This window comes from Botryllus schlosseri, unplaced genomic scaffold (assembly GCF_051294905.1).
Source record: "Botryllus schlosseri isolate E-star unplaced genomic scaffold, Bs_hap1 Bs17a, whole genome shotgun sequence".
Taxonomy (NCBI): domain Eukaryota; kingdom Metazoa; phylum Chordata; class Ascidiacea; order Stolidobranchia; family Styelidae; genus Botryllus; species Botryllus schlosseri.
Window position 1 is genome coordinate 419,202 of NW_027648626.1, and position 15,938 is coordinate 435,139.

At 40.9% G+C, this 15,938-nt stretch overlaps 1 protein-coding gene and 2 long non-coding RNA genes across 3 annotated transcripts; 2 read left to right on the plus strand and 1 right to left on the minus strand.

Moving 5' to 3' along the window:
* Positions 1–1,201: 1,201 nt before the first annotated feature.
* On the minus strand, positions 1,202–2,701 carry LOC145459661 (uncharacterized). The gene is made up of 2 exons (XR_013921517.1): positions 2,596–2,701; positions 1,202–2,403 (listed from the first exon to the last, which is right to left on the minus strand). It is a non-coding gene; the product is annotated as an uncharacterized LOC145459661 (long non-coding RNA).
* On the plus strand, positions 1,497–5,655 carry LOC145459660 (uncharacterized). The gene is made up of 2 exons (XM_080338229.1): positions 1,497–2,403; positions 2,596–5,655. Exons 1-2 carry the CDS (start codon positions 1,497–1,499, stop codon positions 5,043–5,045), a joined length of 3,357 nt encoding a protein of 1,118 aa, XP_080194355.1. The 3' UTR covers positions 5,046–5,655.
* A 9,573-nt stretch (positions 5,656–15,228) lies between these two features.
* LOC145459601 (uncharacterized) lies at positions 15,229–15,612 on the plus strand. Its single transcript, XR_013921476.1, has 2 exons — positions 15,229–15,384; positions 15,454–15,612. It is a non-coding gene; the product is annotated as an uncharacterized LOC145459601 (long non-coding RNA).
* The last annotated feature ends 326 nt before the right edge of the window (positions 15,613–15,938 follow it).

The window sequence follows — 15,938 nt, forward strand, 5'->3', positions numbered from 1 at the left end:
TGATTTTCTGTATGCATGTCCTAGGATATCCGAACCGGACATTTTCCAACGTGGATAGCCAAGTATTAGCCCACGTCTGTCCAACCGGACACTGGGACACTCGGACACTGCTTGGATAGCCCTAGGCAATTATGTGTTTGCTGGGTATAATTCTCGCGAGCAAATGAACTGTCAGTTGCGAGGAGCGTATAATTTCAGTACTCGAAAAAATTGTCTTTTACTACTCGACTCGAATCATTAAAATTAATACTCGATTCAGATTCGAGTACTCGAATCATTGTGCCCAGCCCTACATAAGACACAATAGCCGCATGTCACCGCACCCATAAGAAATAAGAGCCGCATGCCAACACGAGTTTGGAGTCGCATTCACCGTAAACGTTGGGATTACCCGGAATCGGTCATATATAATAATTTGGGATATACACATTAACTAAGAACCAATCAATGTACTTAGTAATCAACATCACCTCATGACCGCATCCTATACCAACAACATTAGTTAACTACGACACAAGAATCTGCGGGCACATCATCACATCATCACCACAGCATATATCTGAAAGGGTACCATCATCACCGCATCGGCACATCATCACCACATGGGGGTCTGAAAGGGTACCATCACCACCCCGGGTTTTCAGGCACATCACCGCCGCCCCCATAAGAGCCCCTGCCAGGTCACGAGCGATCTACTATACTACTGCCGAGAGCGTGTAGACGCCAACTCCACCATGGACTCAGTGGAATGCGAGATGGCTGTTAAAATCTCTCAGCTGGTAAGGTGTTATTTATTACCCGCTCGAAAACGGGGTTCGATTCCACGATTGCCTTGTTGCAGAATTTGGTGGGTCTGGCCGGTTCGGAACGGGGGCACCAAACCGATGCCGAGGGCCGGAGATTCAAAGAGGGCTGCCACATCAATTCGAGTCTTCCTTTGCTTTGAAAAGTTATCAATCAGATTTGTAAAGCATCTGAAAACAGCAAGCGATCTGTGTAAGTTTTCCAGTCAAAGTAAACATTTTGTTGATGGCTGTTGCCGCAGAATTCCACCTTCGCAATGGACCAATGATTCTTTCTATGACGCATGAATGATGGTTTTGGCGCCTCGAATCTATCACTTCACGTGGCGCACTGCATGGTATTGGTCGCATATTATTGTTTGGCTCAAATCGTTTAGTTTAGGATGCGTATTATCGTATTTAGGGTTCTATTTGGCTTTCATGTTATTTTAATTCGTATTATCTGTTTGTATTAAGAATTTGGATTGTGTCATAAATTATTTGGTCAGTTGTATAATCGCTGGGAATTTGGATCATTAAAAACCGTACTTCACCCAAGAAGACGCGTGTTGAAGTTTCAACCAGAGCGAAGACAGCTGACAGTGCTACGTCGTGTACCCAGATTAGGCCTGAAATTTCTGCGGTTACACAAGTTTTTAATGATCACATCGCATCAAACGAAACGTTGCACTAAACGACAAAGGATATTTCATAATGGAGCTGTTGAAAGATGTTGCGGTCTCCAATCAACTAGCATCTAATCAACGTGAAATTGACGCCCTGGTGTTATCCGAAGATAATATGGAAGGCCCGATTCAACAATTAGCAACGCATGCCAAAGCTTATGGCGCGATAGGAGCTGCAGCACAGCCAAAAAACAACTTGAACAAAACAAAGACTAGAACAAGTTCGAGTTGCGTGTCTGCTGGCATGGTTTCGCGTCATGTGAAAAGAAGCACCAAAAGTGCATTGCTAACCAAAGACAATCTACATATGATGACTACCAGATCAAAGGCAAAGGTTGGCGGTCGATCGAGTATTAAATCAAAAAGTCATGTTACTCAATCACATGGCTCAGGCTCAACAATGTCTACCTCAGATGTAGGTATGACATTGATGCAACAAGAAGCGGTTCTGGAGGCCAGATCTGCTTCATCCTCACAACGTCATATTCTGGAAAAACAGCAACTCATGTTGCGGCATCATCGTGAAGAAGAAGAAATGCTTGAAAAGATTAAATCAAGACGGGAAGAAATTGCTCGACAGCAAAAGCTCGAAGCAGAAGAACTCGAACGGGAAAACAAGTCCGAGGTTGAAACCTTGAGACGCATTAGACAACGAGAGATCGATGAACTCAGTATGAGACATCAGAGGGACCAATTCGAAATCGCATCTGCGCTTGAGGAAACTCGCGCAGAGAGAAAGGTGCTTGGTTTTGAGCTTCCTACTGTTAATGCTTCAGGTATGAATCGCACCGACGTTCAAATTCCTTTTGTTCCTCAGTCCTTAGAAACCCGACAATCAATTTTTAGCACTAGACTGAGTCCTGTAGTCAAGCAGGAAACTGCCATCGAATTCGTTCCTCAGGTTAATTGTCCATCCATTCCAGGTAGTTCGCAACCTTTGGGTTCGAATACTGTTAACTCGGTGCTAGATCTGATTGATTTTGATAGCCCTTGTTTGCAGGGCCGTAGTGAACCTACTAAGTTACCAAAATATGAACGGGGACCTAAACCCGCTGCTCTTATTTCGACACCAGCCAATGCTGAAGCTTGTTTCCTTGCTACTAAAAACAATATCAGTAATTCGGAACCCAAGGTTATGTATGCCCAAGTTCCCCTACCTTCTTTATTACCCCTCACGGAACCTCCCATCTTTACAGGAAACGCCAGTGATTTTTATGATTTTAAAATGGCTTTCAATTCTTTAGTAGAGCCATATGCGTTAACACAACAACATAGGCTTCAATATCTAATGAAGTATACAAAGGGTGTCCCGCATGTATTGATCAAAGGTTGTTTGCATGCTGATTCACACTCATGCTTTGATAAGGCATGGAAAATATTGAATGAAAATTATGGGCAAGAACATCAAATCAGTCGCTGTTGCCTGGAGTCCATACTTGGAGGTCCTCGTTTTTCTGAAAACGATAGGGATGGTTTGGCAATGTTTTGGGCGAAACTGGTTTCATGCAGAGAAACTTTAATGGGCACAAATAGTTTGCATGAAATTGACAACATTATGGTAATTGACAAAGTTGAGGATAGATTGCCGGAAGGATGGAGAAGTGGATGGAGATCCATTGTGGATAATATTGTGAATGTAAAAAGGGAAAAATTGACCATGCTTGACATGTCAAATTACATTCGAAAGAAATCTCGAGAGTTGGAAACAAAGCCTAAAATAAATTGGTCCTTGAGTAACGAAAGGTTTGTTAATCCTAAAGGAAGCAAAACCAGTTTTGTTACACAGATGGAGAGTTCAACTGCATCATGTTGTCCGCAATGTAAGCAAACTCATTTTCTCAACCAATGCAATATCTTTCGAGCAATGAATTTTGAACAAAGGCATGATTTTGTGCAGCAAAACAAGCTGTGTTTTTCGTGTCTTCAAGCAGGGCATTTCAGTAAAGAATGTTATCGTAAAAAGCCGTGTTCTCAGGCAAATTGTTTCGGTAAGCACACTACATTACTTCATCCACCTGATAACAATCCTTCCCAAAGTCATAAGCCAATTGAATTGATTAAATCGGAACAAAACTCGGAATCTGACAAAACGACGAGTACCTTTGCTAGTAGCATTCAAAAGCAAGCAGGTGCATTATTGCCTGGGTTGCCGGTAAAGGTGCGTGTCGGCAATGGTGGAAACGTTTTTACCACCAAAGCGTTGCTTGATGGAGCAAGTAGAAATTCATTCATTACTCATTCATTGCTGAAAAGAATGAGTGCTAAAGGTAGGGATATCAGCGTGGCTGTAAAAACTCTAAATGGTGTTGGTTGCCTCAAAACGGAAACTTTGATTGACAATGTAGAAGTATCGGCATATAATGGCAATGATTGGGTGTCCCTTTCAACGCTGGTATCTACCGAAGAGATACCTTTGGGTAAATATGAAATGCCACTCCAGGAAGATATCCAAGATTTTCCTGAGTTCAATGGAATTGAAATTCCTGATGTGGACTGTGATGTTGAATTGTTAATCGGCTTTGATAATAGAAGTATTCATCGACCAAGAGAAGTGGTTGATGGGCCGGCCGATTTCTACGCCGTTCGCACATTGATTGGTTGGGCCGTGGCGTGTGAGAGAAGTGAAATAAAGGGCAATGGAAAATTGCCCGTCAGTTGCAACTTTACAAAGGTCAGCACAGACAGTGTCTGTGAAATGTGTTCGGACGTAATTGATTCAGTAAAAACTAAAAAAACATGTCTTGCAACTGTAGTGAGTGATGTTCCTACAGCTGGTGTTGAATTCATGGATGAGGCAATAAAAAAACATCGCAATTGGTTCAAACTCAAGAAGGTGATTGCCTGGGTGTTACGGTACAAAGATAGGTTGCTCTCCAAGGTTAGAGGAACATCTGACCGTAATGAATCGATCCCTAGAGGGCTTTTAACAACAGATGAACTGTTGCGTTCTGAGAGAGAAATTATCAAACATGAGCAAGCAAAATTTTATGCTGCAGAAATGCATGCGATTGCAAATGGTCAAAATCTCAGACCTGCAAGTTCTTTGTACAGGCTGAAGCCTTTTATAGAAAATGGGGTACTGCGGGTTGGTGGCAGAATAATGGAAGCCCCCATTGCTTATGAAAATCAACACCAACTTGTAGTGCCAAGAGATAGCATGATTGCTTCTGTCATTTTTGAATGGCATCACAAATTATCAGGACATTCGGGTCGTGAGCATGTCTTGGGAATGGTTCGTAAAAAATATTGGATTGTGCGCCATCAGCCCAAATTGAGAAAAATAATATATGATTGCGTGATATGTCGTAAACGGCAGCGACAGCCAGAGTCGCAGCAAATGTCAAATCTTCCAGCAAAACGGCCCAAATGGATTGATGGTAAATGTAACCTAAAAATCGATGATATTGTCCTAATCATGGACGATAACCTGCCCCGAAATGCATGGCTTCTGGGCCGTGTCACACAACTATTTCCTGGCAAAGACGACCTGGTAAGGTCGGTTCGTATCAAAACAAAAAATTCTGAGCTTGAGAGGCCCATTACTAAGTTGGTGCTTATTCAGAGCTCGTCAACATGATATCAATCCATTCACTAGAACGTCACTCGTTCAATAACTTCAATACTCGGTGTTTGGTTAATGGTTATTTACTGCTGTGGAACCCATTGTTTACTACGGCACTCGTTGTTTACTACAGTATGTGTTTTCGTTATTGATTGCGTCACAATGCCATGAGTGACACTTTGTCTCAATACAATTTAATTGATTCGTTGCTTTGTTGTATTTGTTTTCTCGCATGGTTTTGGGAAGTTGTTGTTTCACCTGTGAAAAAATGTGTATAAATTTATTGTAATAAATTTCCCATTTTTGGGGGTGAGGGTGTTGCCGCAGAATTCCACCTTCGCAATGGACCAATGATTCTTTCTATGACGCATGAATGATGGTTTTGGCGCCTCGAATCTATCACTTCACGTGGCGCACTGCATGGTATTGGTCGCATATTATTGTTTGGCTCAAATCGTTTAGTTTAGGATGCGTATTATCGTATTTAGGGTTCTATTTGGCTTTCATGTTATTTTAATTCGTATTATCTGTTTGTATTAAGAATTTGGATTGTGTCATAAATTATTTGGTCAGTTGTATAATCGCTGGGAATTTGGATCATTAAAAACCGTACTTCACCCAAGAAGACGCGTGTTGAAGTTTCAACCAGAGCGAAGACAGCTGACAGTGCTACGTCGTGTACCCAGATTAGGCCTGAAATTTCTGCGGTTACAATGGCCAACTAACAGTTTTTGAGTAGTTCAAGTTCTAGTTTCTGATTTGAAAATTGAGTAGTTGTAGTGCCGGTTCCAGTTGCAGATTTTGAAAATGGAGTAGTTCTAGTTGCAGGGGAGAGGATGCCAAGATGAGACACTTCTCTGATATTTCAACGCCACTCAAAGAGTAATGCGTAATGCCTTCTTAGGATTAATTTTGGTACCGATGGAAAGCATGGGATCTGTACTATTTATGAATATGTCTTGAGTTGTATTGAACAATATACTTATGGATTTCTTTGCCCTCAAAAATCCTTGCTCGACTGTTTCAACACCACCAATTCATCCCAAATGATGAATCGACTACTACCAACATCATGAATAAAATACAATAATCATGAAATAACACACTTTTAAGAATAATTTGTAGGCCTACATCATATACAAATTTAAATAACATCGAAAACCAATTATTCGTGGGATCCAGACACAAAAGTTTCGTTAATATTTTCTCTTGTGTTGTCACATCTGGTCAACTACTAGCTAAGTGACACTGGTCAACACATACTTTTAGGTAGACAAAGTGAGAGTAGTTCTGGGGTTCTGAAGGACACTTATTCCGAATGTTATCTTAGCTCTATTTTTGGAGAAAATCCATGGGACTATTTTGACTAAATTCTCCTATTTTGGCTGCAGGGGATGGATAAAAAATCGGCTAAGTCATACTATAAAGTTCAGAAATTCAATCTACTTGTTATTTTGACACGCTGAAGGCTGTTTTGAATCAAAATGTATCAGCAAAATTATATTTTAGGGTATTAGAATTATCATAATTAGAGACTTTCGTGGATATCATGTACATAAATAAACTGCAATCATGTATATAAGTATTTACCTAAATACTCGAGTAACGTTGCATTAATTGAATCAGTTTTAAGTGAACCACCTATTTTAAATTCAAAATAATCAGTTGGAATAATAACAACAACAACTTGTATTTAAGCAAATTGGTTCTTGTACTATTTTCGGTTGTAAGCAATTTAGTGCAGTTTTTCGAAAGGTTCCAGCAATAGTCTGCCATGCTCGTCGCATCTGCACTGATATCTTTTTTTTTTGTTTTGATGTATTGGTGGAACCTTCCCCCTTTCTATTACCTCAACTATTTTCTGAGGATGACAGGCAGGAAATACGTTGGCGAGCCAAGTCAAAAGTCTCCCAAATCTGTATTGGCAGTCGACCCCCACTCTGGAACAAGATAAGAATCGTAATCTTGGGTCATTGAAATCAGATATCGATTTTACAAGACTTATTTGCGCGGTGTAACTTCATAACCGTGCTTTGTAGTAGGTCCGCGATGTTCTCTATCGTTCTTATTGTTTTTTGACTGGCATATCAGCTACAGGGACTCTAAGTTGACGAGGATCCTGCAATCTTCTCTGGGCGGAAATGCCTTGACGGCCATTATCTGCGCTGTCACTCCAGTGTCTTTCACCGACACAGACAGCACGCTTAGGGTATGTCTGCTTCCATGTGACTGCTATTTCGGCATTAGAATAGTAATAAAATGAATGCACACATAAAATATATTGTCTCGTGGTTTTGAATTTCAACTGATGTTCCCTTACAGTTTGCCAACAACGCGAAAAAGATAAAGAACAAACCTCGCGTCAACGAGGTGCTGTCTGACGAAGCAATGCTGATCAGTAGGGCGATTTTTTTTTGACATGTCAAAAAAAGTCAAAATAAGGTCAAAATTGTAGCGTTAGGTCAAAATTTGTCAAAATTGTTTACAAAATCAGACATTTTTTGACCTCTACATTTCGTTTGTATCGTAGATTTTGCGCTGTCTGTGAACTTATCATTTGATAATTTACAGCCCGTAGCCTAATTTATAGGCCTACCGTTGTAAACGGCCCATCGTCTACTCATTGTGAATCATAAACGGTCAAATGAAACAAATAGTGACATGGTTTTATGGTCAACGTACCGCAATATCCTAACTGAAGCAAGACTGCTTGAGCATTGCATGGTTCTTAATTCAAGAAGCGCAAGCTGAAAAATTGTGATACAGACAACATTGTCAGAATGAAGCAACACGGAGCATCACCAGCAAGCAGTGTGCACACAACTTCAGTGCTGTCAGCTAACAACTGCTGCTGTTGAACGTTCTTTCTCCATTCTTGGCAAGCTACTTAGTAAGAACAGACACTTTCTACCCGAGATAGCGCAGTGGTAAAATCCGCGGCTGCAACACAAATGGGTGTGGGGTCGATTCCGACCGAGGTCGACTTCATAATTCCGATAGCTAAGTGTCGGAGGTTTACCTAGGCTCCACCTCGCCACCTCATCCGCGTAAGCGGTGTCTTACAAAAAAGCCTAGAGGTGGGCCGTGCTATCTGTAGGCAGATACGGAAAATAATGAAGAATATCGGCCTGGTGTAAATGACCATAGTAGTTGACAAACACCATGGATACCGCAAAAAAAACCTTCTAGCCGAGAATGTAGGAAAGTATCTTTCGTTTTACTACAACAAATTTTAATTATTCCACCATAATACGTAATGTAACTACTGCAATTCTTCATAGGGCCAGATTTCGTTAAAATACTAGTTTTTTCATGTAAAATTTTTTCAGTTATTGAGCCAAAAACGTTCTTTCAGGCCAATCTACTTTGTAAGGACAGACAGTTCCAACCAGAAATGAAGATAAGTAGTACAATTTTAACATTATGTGCGAAAACACCTAATTTGCATACGTGAGGTCAAAATTTGGTCAAATTTCAGTTTTTTTAGGTAAAAAAAAGTCAAAATTTTGATTTTTTAGGTCAAAATCTTCCGTTTTTTAGGTCAAAAAAAAATCGCCCTACTGATCAGACAGAAAAGGGTGATTAACCAGCTAAAGAAAAAAATACAAGAGGTCAGTGACGTACACAAAGAGGGGGGGGTGTTATGAATAAACCCACCTATTTTAAAATTGTTTGCTTGCTCTTTTGAATTGGCGATTCTGTCTCATATTTGTCAGCACTTTCAAAACCGGAGGAAAATCCCGAAAAAATAGTAAATTTTCCCCACTTCGTGGTCGCTAGACTAAAAAAGAAAAAGAGGCTCAACTCTCGGAAAATACAGTTTTTCTTTCACATTTACATGTGGTTGACTGATAAAAAGGTCAACTTTCCGATCCAGCTCCCGAAATAGCCGCCGTAGCGTTCCTACAGTGCTGACTGTATATCAGTCGAATTTGGCCCTATATGTAACCAAAATCCTCAAAAAAGAAGACATTTGGGCGTCCACCGAGGACACTTTAAAAAAATCAAAAAATATGACAAATCATCTTAAAATAGGTCGTATGGTAACTACATGTGCAACACGTGTGACTCACGGTTGAATACGCCGGGATGCATACTGCTTATCCGTCTAAAAGCAGCATAATTGGTAGTCCTATAGTCAGGACCGTAACTGCCGCACCCCAAACGCCCTAATTGAGGGGGGCCGAACTCGAAGGGGGCCCGAAATTATTTCGTGAATCAACATAAATTATAGAGTATTTTTAAAAAATTTATGCAACTTTTTCAAAAAATTTTCGAGCTACGCGCGATTTCAATTCGCCACATTTCTTGATTATTGGGTACTCTTCCCCAAGAAAAAATACGCAAGATTTATAGAAATGGGCAAATCAGCGTTGGCCATGACCGCACCACAATGCACCAAGACATTTAAAGTTTTAGGCCATGTAACATGTGACTATATACAAAATACATATAGGTTTATTTGTCCATGTAGGCGCCTAAATGACTGGCACCGAATGTTCTTGTCTTGACAATCTGAACATCACGAGACAAATACCATCCCGCAGAAAAGAAAATTTTATGCCAGTGAAGAAATACCAATCTGAAATCGTGTGATCTTTCAGTTTTGTAGGCTTGGGCAATTCTACATTTTTCGATATAGCAGTCAGGATGTCACAAAATAACATCATGTAAAGCAGTCATACCTAGGGGTCCGCCCGCCTGAAGATGTTTAATGTTACGGGGTCTGCAGTTTCAAAGACAACTCACACTGAGCTCTACCGGTAAATCTGATTACGTGGGCAAAGAGGACAACCATGCAATTCCCGATCTTATTCACCGATTTCATCATGAATTATCGAAATATTCGCGCGTCACGCTGTCTCACTGAACAGTACAAATTTAATTTCGTGACAAAAGCGAACAAATTGATGCCGGGTCAGTTTATCACCCTATGGGAGCCCGGGGTCCTGATGAAGTGCTGTTACGTTCCTGACAAAGGGAGATGTTTAATTACTATTGAGGGGGCCTGTACCTTTTCAAACACACCTCACTCAGCTCTACCGGTAAATCATATTGCGTGAACAGAGACAGGATGAAAATTGATAGCAATACATGCAATTCCCGATCATATTGACCGATTCAGTCATGAAACTACAGAAATTTCTCGCGCCTAGCGCGTTTAGGCGAAAAAAGTTGATTCACTCAATGGACACCCAATGCAGCAGATATGTAGCGGTAAACAGTGTACAGTGTACAGTTTTGACATCTCGCCAGGGCAATAAAACTACTCCGAAATAGTCATGATGACTGTTTGGGCCCGTTTAAAAGCCATAGTATTCGTGCGGCCCTGACCGTACTCTGAAATTCTAAATTTGGCCCTCACACCGAAAAAGTTTTGGAACCACTGCACTGAATTTTTGTCTCAATCGCGAAACGGACAAAGTTAGACACTAATTTGAGAAATGGAACCTGATATTTTCTATTGATTTTGGAAGTTGGAAGTGTTGCTATGCATCATGTTGTGATACAGAGCTCATGGTCTACTTTGAACTTAACGTCCATGGCAACGCCGCAAGTGTTATATGTCAAACTCAGTATACTTTGAAGGAAAATTTGGTAAATTTTTACATTGCAATTTGGTAGTATATTGATCTGGTAAACGGCAAAGTTGCGTAAAATCTCTTTCTCTCGAAATTTTATTGAAAAGTCGCATGAAAGGTGAAAGATATTTCATGTCTAAATCATGGACTATCCAGTTCTCAATCCAAATCCATGATCACCCGGTTATTTGTTCAGAGGCAACGCAACGTCAGGAGAGAGACTCGGAACGCTGGCTTGAAGCTGGGCTTGGCTGGCGCGTCCCAGTGGGGCTCCCCAAAACGCCATTTATCTACGATTAATCAGTCGTCGTGAAAGTTTTACTACTTCTCGTTTGTTTTCGAAAGTTTGTAACGTTGCGGAATTTTGCAGTGTTGAAGCTCGATCATGACTTGAGAGACGTGGAATTTGGGCCTTGTATTAAACGGACTCGATTTGCCGATGATCCAGTGATGGCAGTTTTTCCGGCGGTATGTGTCGATCATGGTTAAATTATCGCTAGCCGATGATTCTCGACGATTATAGGCCCACGCGGATACGACTAGAGAATAAGAGATGATTGTCACAGGCTGACGTCTGCAGGTTTTCCTGAAAAATTTTGCTCCGCTTTTCAAAACTGTAGAACAGGACCTTAATAGGATGCGAAACTAACAAGCAATATATCGTTGATTCAGAATTTCAACGCCTAACAAACTAAGGTACGATAATAAAGAAGACGAAATAACCTTGTTTAAAAATAGATTGAGTTTTCGTTACTTCCTAAGTGTCAACAATGTATACCTAGTCCGGATGAGAACGTGCTATTCACTGCGACAGAGATCCCATCTTTCAAACAAGCCACGAGTTACCACTTTTGCTCCAATAGCTCGACCGATACTATCAAAACATGGTAGAGCGTTTAACCCTAAACACCACGATGTCTTGAAATCAGTGCCCCAATCCCTCATTTTTATAAAATATGTGATTCCAAATCGGAAAAATATCTTTGAAACTACTGTTTTCGATTCTAAATCGGGGCGAAATCTATTATTCTCGAATTAAAATCTGGCTAAAATCTCTAAATCCGTGGTTATCAATTGAGTCAGCGCCAAAATCTGTTGGTTTTGAAATCGCGCCATGATATCTTTTCATAGGCGCCGACTTGTGACGTCATAATTGTTCCATATCGATGACTTCATCGTCGCATGAAAACGCATGCCGCTGGTGTACGTGCAGAGTTGAACCATTCCGTGACGTTTTAATATCGGCCCTGCACTCATTAATATCCAACCATGCAGTCGAGTTATTAAATGTAATCTTAAAACGGTACGATCATTTGAAGTGTAACTGCGGCCAGCGCTACCAGTCCGTCCGACGGAATCTGCAGTTGGATCAACGTTATTCACGCACAATGCCCCTCGTGAGTAACGAAATACACTACGCACGGCCCTTGCAAGTAACACACGACAACGCTGTAATACTTCCAGCTTACAATAATGGAATATCTGATCGAGTTGTTAAGAATTCAAATAAACTTTGAAACGGTTCTGATGTGAAAAATCTGATCGAGTTGCAAAGAATTGCAAAATAAGGTCAGTGGCATGCGAAATAGGGTCAGTCGCGACATGCAGATTGCAGAATAAGGTCAGTGACATAAGAAAAAAGTAGGATTTGAAGTAAATATTTGGATTTATACGCGGACTGTTAATATCCTACATGCGACTCACCCCGTAATCGTAAGAATCGTCTGATTACATTTTGTTGAAACAATGCAATTGGGCATGAATAAAGACCACTGTGATTCTATTAGAATTTTTGGCGAAAATCGGTGTAATTCTTTTTGAAATGGATTCTACTAGTCCCGCCGATTCCATCAATACCAAAATTATTATTCAAGTCGACGTCCCAAGGGTCGATCTGGGGCCATAAGGTAGGTTGCACTGACACGGCGTCGTTCTGTCCTGCCGTGCTAAATTTGATCAGTTTTGGAAATGAATTAAATTATGTTGATTTACAGCCAAATTGAGGGCGAAACCGGGCAACCTATATTGCATCTAAGTCTGTCTTAGGCAGCGCAGTTCGCCAGCCATCAACAATAGCTACCTAGCGCACAGAGATTTAGGCTACTGCCAAAGCTATAAAGTAATGAATGACTTGCACGTAAGAATTTCTCTAAATCTTCAAAGGATATCAAAAATTTGCTCGAATGAAGTTGAAGTCAGCCCATACTCCATTGAGCGCGATGGCTGGAGTTTGAGTTTGTCAAGCTTTCTAGAATACGAATTAAGTTTAAATTCCAATAATCGTATCTTCAGAATGGTTGTGAAACACATGTTTAGTCACAATTTATACAGACATTGACAAGAATTTCTTGCGCCCCCCAGGTCGAGAACCTCTGGTCTAGAATCTAGATCTGGGATGAGCAACTACGGCCCGCGCGCCGCATGCAGCCCGCAACGCCGTTTTCTGCGGCCACGAAAGCCTCCAGAAACTTATTGAAAATATTGACAAAATGTGTAGGGGAGATGTGGTACCGATGGATCAAAAATTGGACAATGATCGCTGGCCCCAAAATGTTCAGCCGAAAACAGGAGATCTTTTGCTGGCTCAGCACTTTGATACAAGCTCTACCTATCGCGCACATATACATGAATATCCTTCTTTTCGAAAAATATTTATGGATGTTTAAAATTTGTTGCTCGAACGTGTCATCGGTCCCCACCCGGTGGGTCCAATGGCCCACGACCCGGGGACCTATGACACATATACCCTAAAAAACTCAGATGTGACAACTTTTCTTGTTCAGTGTTATAATCTGAGCTACAGCAAGCCAAAGAAGAATTTTCGGTCGCAACCGTCAAAAAATAGATTAAATATTGACTCAAATGTTGTCATGAAATCACGTTTCGATTTAGGCTCGGACTTATAAATTTGAGGGTACATACATATTCCCCGAAAATCGACGGTGTGACTTCCAAATACCTCGTTATAGCGATAAAACATCATATGCAATTATTACATAAAGATTTTCTGTACGTAGTCATGTTTCATTTGTTTCATGATTAGTATGCTTGCTTATTTTGTTTGATTTGGCTATTGTATCATCGGTCCCCACCCTACTAATTTTGTACATGAATCGAAAAAAATTCCACTCAAGGAAAGTACTGAAAAAAATAATAGGTTCCATTATATAGCCTGATACAAGCTCTAGACTTCACAATAAAAATGATTGCTGGTTTGTTCGTGTTGAAGGTTACAAAGAAAAATGTATATGTCGATCTAAATTTAGTTTACACCCCCCAAAACAAAAAACATCTGTGAGAGACCCCATAGTTCGCGCACGTCGAATTTTTTTGTATGTGAGGAAAGATGTTGCCAGCATGCAATTGTAGACAAGTTCACGGAATGTAATCATAGAATTATCATAGAGAATTTTCAAAGTATTTTCGCTCCCAGTGATCCATTGGTACCACATCTCCCCTACTCAAAATCGAAATACTGCATGGACTTCATTCAGACCTTTTACCGTGATAATTATAAGTTATGTTTTTCTAAAGTATTTTATTTCATTTCATTCCTAGCGCGTAATGCACTAACTGGAGATCAAAAGCCCACGTTAAAATGTCCATGTCCATTGTCCATTGCCGGTAAACTCCGGACTAATCTATATACTCATATCGGCTTACTCTGCGCAACAAAATCGTGAGTAGTCATGTTATGAATAACCACCAGGATTCGTTGTCTAGTCGCGCAGAGCGCGAAAATATTTTCATATTCTTGAGTGAATTTCGCCATTAATATTATTATAGTTTCACATATTACTATCAAATATTTATCCTTTCTCAGCCCATGTGATCGAATTCACCGGTAGAGTTGATGCAGATGATGTCTTAGAAAATTTAGGAAAGTTATTAATGCTGTGTTGCATTTTAGGGTGGGCCAATTTTTTATTCCCGTTTGTTGCATGGTGTTATTTCTTGACATCCCATCAGGATTTTCGGTATAGCGAAAGGATATTGGATTCGCTCAAACGTAGGCCTACCAGAACCAAATTTCCTTCGTGATGAGCAGAACACGATTACAAATTGGTATTTATTCATGGGGCGCATCATTTTCCTCTGTTGATCGCATCTCTACTGTGGAGCTCTGATTACAAAGGACACTATTAATATATAAAATGAACACGCGTTGAGCCGCGCGCAGCGCGAAGAAAATTTCAAGAATAATTAAAACCTCTCATTAATTAGAGAGTCAATTCATAAATTCAATTTGCATATTGACGACCGCCAACACATCGTAATCGAAATAAGTGTCGACGGCCGCATAATCTTCCTTCTACTGCCACAGATTGGCCACCCCTAGACAAAAGAATCGACCTTGGGGTTAGCTAGACACGGTATTTGCTGAGAAACTATCTCCCCGTCAAGCTGGGTCTTTTGGGGAACCCGAAGTCGTTTTCTATGCGTCTCTGTCTTGGCAATGGTGGACCATTGCACTTCAAGGCAATATGCCCAAATGCCAGTTCATATCAACGAATTCTTCCTCCATGGAATGATATCACCATCGCCGCAGCAGTGAGAAATAGTGATATTGGGCATAGGAGAATAGCTTACTTTGAACAACCACAACAACAGGGGAAGCGAGTGGCGCAGTTGGTTAAGCGCCAGCGTCACGACACCAATCCCGATTCGAACCAACTTCTATGTGTCGGAGGTTTCTCTGGGCTCCTCATCGCCGACCGCACTGCAGTTGCAGTGTATTGAAAAGCCCAGACAGAAAGTGAGCCGTGCTACAAGTCGGCAGCAAAGACCACGAAGGGGGCGCATGGGTGCGAGAGAGACTGACATCTGAATGAGCGAAAGAGTGAAGAAGTCGTCCCCAAGATTAGCAAAGACGAAGATATATGAACATTACAAAATTACTGTCGTGGTGCACATAGCCTGGAAAAGGCGAGAAGCACCACTGTAAAATGCCAATAATAATAATAATAATAATAATAACAACCACAACAACGATATCAAAATCAATTTAATAATTTCAAAATGCTGTACAGATCGTTCTTCCAAAATCTCAAATCAGGCCGCGGGCCGCAAAACACAACCTTGCGGGCCGCGTGTTGGTGACCCCTGCTCTAGACGCCGCTACCTCGCAGCAGGATAAAAATCACCTGCCTGGTTTCAAAAAGTAACTCAGGTATTGATGCCTGGTTATGCCTATTTAAACGCAGCTTGACCGTTGTTACTTGGCGGGCAGTAGACCTATATCTACGTACGTACGGTCGTACGTACACTGGACAAAGATTTGAAATTTCAGATTCGTCAAATGAAAGAAACATTACGATTTCCACAA